The 4,763-nt window shown below is 38.0% G+C and overlaps 1 protein-coding gene across 3 annotated transcripts; it reads right to left on the bottom strand.

The window, feature by feature from the left end:
• Positions 1-887: 887 nt before the first annotated feature.
• LOC103407341 (F-box/WD-40 repeat-containing protein At5g21040-like) lies at positions 888-4,259 on the bottom strand. Of its 3 annotated transcripts, XM_029098411.2 has the most exons (3): positions 3,834-4,064; positions 1,719-3,595; positions 888-1,228 (listed from the first exon to the last, which is right to left on the bottom strand). In XM_029098411.2, the coding sequence occupies exon 2, from the start codon at positions 3,426-3,428 to the stop codon at positions 1,725-1,727; it is 1,704 nt and encodes a 567-aa protein (XP_028954244.2). In that variant the 5' UTR covers positions 3,429-3,595; positions 3,834-4,064; the 3' UTR covers positions 888-1,228; positions 1,719-1,724. The 3 variants fall into 3 exon arrangements, with proteins under 3 accessions (XP_028954244.2, XP_070675214.1, XP_008344502.3); XM_070819113.1 differs by lacking the exon at positions 3,834-4,064 and having other exon boundaries at positions 1,185-1,265; positions 1,719-3,587; XM_008346280.4 differs by lacking the exon at positions 888-1,228 and having other exon boundaries at positions 1,502-3,595; positions 3,834-4,259.
• Between the last annotated feature and the right edge of the window lie 504 nt (positions 4,260-4,763).

Raw genomic sequence — 4,763 nt, 5'->3', positions numbered from 1 at the left:
TACGGACCCACCAGATTATTATTTGGCCAAGTGAGCATTAGAATAGCCAAATGTGGCAATGCTCTTAGCCCTTTTTTTTTTTTTGGAGCTAGCCCCTCAGTTGCAATAATTAATTCAAACTCAATGGTAATTTAACTAAATTAACCAATAAATTTAAAGCATAAACATAAAACTAAAAAATTATTGAGGGGATTATGTTTAGCCATTTATTTACATATGATATATGAATATGGCTCGACACTACTGATTTAAAAATAATATTTTACAATGCTATAATTTTGAACGAGGCTATGTTTAACCTCTTCAGTAGGAGATGGGCTAAGTTTGATTGATTCCGAACTCGAGAAAGATTCAGTTGTTAAGCACGTTTGTTTAGTAGATTTGGAGGAATACGCAGCGGAAGATAATGAAATGATGAAGCTCAATCATCTAAACATTGAAAATTGCCTAAAACTGAAAAGGATTCCAAAGAATAAGAGCGTCTTTAAAAGAGATGTAATGTATGTAAGTCATATTTTCATCAAATTTAATATTTTCCTGAAATTTGAATTTTAAAGCTTTATTTCAAAAGTTACGTTGAAAGTATAAATGAAATGGGTTAAAGAATTTGGGGCAATTAGCTAAACATATTTTCACATTTCATTGCAAAAATGACTCTGTTTATTATGTTGTTTTTAGATTATGTTGCGTTAACGTTCTGTGTGAATATCATCAATACGTCCTTGTTAATTAAAATGATCATTTTTGCAATCCAAATGTCAAAATATGTTTATTGTAACCATTTTCGCAAGATTTTGCTTTTGCAGAAGATGAGTGAATTGGCAGTGAGTAAACAATTGGCAACTAGACAAGGTCACCCCAAACAAAACAAAATTAAAGAACTAGGATCATCCTCAACCAATGTCAACTACCTTCAAATTTGATAACATAAAAGATAAACCATGCTTTGATAAGAGTTATTTCCTAGTGAAGTACAAAGTATTATCTCGTGAGCATCGTCAGGGACGAGGAGTCATTCGGGTAAGATAACAACAACTAGTAGTTCCCAACGCATTCGTCAGTTTCAGTTAAAAGCAAAGTACGTATATCCTTCTCTACTGCGCTGATCATTAACTATTTTCATGACTACACCTCTGCGTACGTATATCCTAAGGTGCGCATAACACTACTGCTCACCGGAGTAGCATAATCACTTCATCAATGTAAAAGAAGAGCCTCCGTGCACCATCTTGCACAAGAAAGACATGTCTTAGCCATATTCCTGTCTGAAACCATAAGCAATCACACACTTGAGATCCATATATGCATGACATACATTGTCACGTAAAATGCAAACACCGAGCCAAACAGTGGATTTTTTACATGGAAGTGCCTCTGCCACTTCATCAACAATCAACCGATATTTAAGCCAAAGTAATGGTAAGTTTGTCCCTTCCACACACTAACATCGCTTGCTCGGTATAACAACGGAAGAAATCTCCGTATGATTGAGAACGAAATGTTATGTGTGAAAAGCCTTGAACACTAAAATTAAACCAAAACATATCAAATCCATCTAACAATAGAATATCGTTAGAAAGCAACAAACCCATCTGCGAGATGGCTACAAACAATTTTAAATCCAAATTGCAGAATGAGAAATCTACAGTTAGTCTGCTCACCTGCTCAAACCACAAACTGTTTTCTATTGTTGCATAAACATTCTACGTAACTGTTACCTGCTACTATAACTTCACCTTCCCGCTCAACGCACGTTTACTGAGCCAACCACTCCTGTCACCAGTGACTGGGTTCTTCTTGGCTGCAACCGAACATTGATCATTCCGACTGGCTCTGCTGCTATTCTCTAAATGGAGCATACGCCGCCTCATCCTATTCTCCAACCGCATTGCTCTTGAAGCACAAACCCTCCGCTCAATCTCCAAAGCTTCTGTGAAGTTCCATATCCTAACAACACCTTCCTCACCTCCACATACAATACGATCAGCACCAATGTCCACTGACACAAGATTTTTCGCAAAACCATGTAACATCCTCTGTGGAGGTTCCACAGTACTTGGATCCACATGCTTAATACATGAAAAACCCTTTTCTGAAGCACGCTTTCTAGTCCTTAGAAGCTTTCTCACATCAATTAGTGAGAGTTTCCCATCAGCAGATGCAGAAACAAGCCATGGAAACTCAAATGCAAGGGAATAGACACGGCCTGAGTGAGGAACCCATGTGGCAACGAGTAATGCATCAGTCTCGAGACCATGACTAGTGATTTCATACATGTGTATTGCACCGTCATCCCCTCCAGAAAATAGAAAATCCCCTGTGAGGTTTCGTGCCAAAGAGTAGGTATTACCAACATGAGCATTATGAATAATGGTCATCAGTCTCCCGCTACTAGTATCCCAAATATAAACATCAGAACCCGATGCGCTAGCAACTGTAAGATCCCAAGGCACAAGTTCCCATACCCAATCACTGTGCCTCAAAATCTTCTCACACTTGAGTGAAAACCGATCCCATACACGAACAGTCATGTCCCAGGAACCACTATAAATCCTAGTCAAATCCAAAGCAAGAGAAGTTATGGGCCCCTCATGCTCCCATAGCCGAAACTCGGTATTCTGGTTTTGAGGACCCTTAATATCAAACAAGTGTGGAAAGCCCTCCACTGCCCTCCAACACTGGATAAACCCATCAGTACCACCGGCGACCAGGAGTTTTGTATCTCCAGCAACTGCACGAATAGTGCAACCAAGAGATCTTGAAGAAGCAATCAATAATCCTTCTTCCATCTTCCACATTTTTACAGTTTGGTCATACCCAGCAGTAAATATGAGCTTTGCGGAAGCCAAAAGGAAAACTGTTTGAACAGCTTCAGTATGACCATACATAACGTCAATGCTATAACGTCCCATAAAGGTCTTACTCCTAAACTCCCTTTCAACAAAAAACTCCTTCCACGATGTCTCGTCAGAGACTCCCTTTCCCAAAGGTGTTGGAAGTGTGGGAGTTCCCCACCTCTCACAATAAAAATCCTTCCAAACATGGTGCTCAGATGCAACCTTACAGAGATAAGCTGATACACATGAAGCTATGCCTAGCTCTTTTGGGTCAAGGCAATTCAGAATTTCAGATAACAAAGCTGGAGGAAGATCGGTGATTGTTCTACGAGAATTAACAAGGACATCGCTACGCAACAACTGTTTCAAACCACAAGAGTCCGAGTTTGGCTTCTTGATTGGTGTGGATTTTGGAATTGAAGTTTCTTCCTTTTCAGGATACGAATCTAATGTTTGTCCTGAAATGCTAAAGTTTTCGGCTTCAGGGTTAGAATTGAATCGATTCGATTCAGTTTGCTGTCGAAACGAATTTTCTACAGAGTCTGCCAAATTCTTAGAAACCTGAGTACTCACTTGGCATTCGAATTCCATAAAAGGATATGACCCTGTCCGTGAATTTAAGGGATGGAAACTCTCTTGACCCCCAACACCCCCAATTACACAAACCAGTAATCAAAACACCTCCAATTACACAAACCCAGTAATCAAAATCTAAGACTTCGAATCAGAGACGAACCCAGAAATCCGAAATTTATATCCTGCAAAAGGAAAAAAAAATCCTAAAAATTGGAAAGTGAACCCTACAAATCAAAACTGGAATAATACAAAATCGAAACAAGGAAAAGAACAATATGGAATAAGAAGGGGCATAATTGAACAAAATCAAAGAAATGGATCCAACTGAGACCTATTTCTCTAGAAACTATGAACAAAAATTGCGAAAAAAAAAGAAGCTGAAAGATGGGGAATTAATAAAATATTGAGTTTCAGAAGTACCTTGGGAATTAAGTTAACAGAGGAACCATGGAGGAGCACACAAGTAGGAAATAATCACAGGAAAGGAGGAGGAAGAAAAAGCTTTGGGTGTGGAGAAGACGGAGAAAACGAGAAGAAAAGAATAGGGTTATGGATGGGTTGAAAGACGCGGGGGGATTGGAGATCTAGTGACCGTAAGATTTTCCGGGGAACGAGCGGTTGGGATGACAGTTGTCAACTTCTCGAAATAAGACCGACCGCACGGGGACGAATTTCGCGTTTCGGAGCTATGTGAATAACACGGGAGAGGAGGATTGTCTCTAGAGATGGAAACCGACCGATTGGATTCAGATGTGCCACCCCATATCTGAACGGTTTATTTTCTTCGAATCCGAACCTATAGAATTTCCAAAAAGATTTTTGCCACAACCAAACCTGTCGGGTGACGAATTTTTTTATCGGGAAACGGTTTTTCCTATTATGATATTTATATATTTATTTATATTATTAACTAAATGAAGAATATTAAGAAAACAATATTAAATAAATTGCTATTATTAGTACAATTGATACAATGCATCTAATAAGTAATATTAAAAATTTATACTACCAAGAAAACATTTACATTCTTGAAAATTATAAGCATATAATTCATACTATTAATGATATAAAAGTAAATAATTAATTTCATATTTAATAATGCATGATTATTAACAACCCTTTTTTATATAATAAGCATTTATTTATTTTTTATTCAAAGATGAACTGGTTCGGTTTCGGGTATGGGTTTGGGGCGGATATCCCAATAACCATAACTGAACCCAAAATTGTAAAATTAATTCGACGGTTACCCATAACCGTAAAATACCTGAAATTTGATGCCTTAAACCAAACCATTCGGATCAGTTATTTGCTGGGATCGGATTTGACGGGTTAAATTGCCATCCCTAA

This window comes from Malus domestica, chromosome 03 (genome assembly GCF_042453785.1).
Source record: "Malus domestica chromosome 03, GDT2T_hap1".
In the NCBI taxonomy this organism is placed as follows: Eukaryota; Viridiplantae; Streptophyta; class Magnoliopsida; order Rosales; family Rosaceae; genus Malus; species Malus domestica.
This window is presented reverse-complemented; position numbering and strand designations above follow the sequence as displayed.

Bases quoted from the DNA above. Each gene is read 5' to 3' on its own strand.
- LOC103407341 (XM_008346280.4), bottom strand. From the start codon at position 3,428: ATGGAATTCGAATGCCAAGTGAGTACTCAGGTTTCTAAGAATTTGGCA.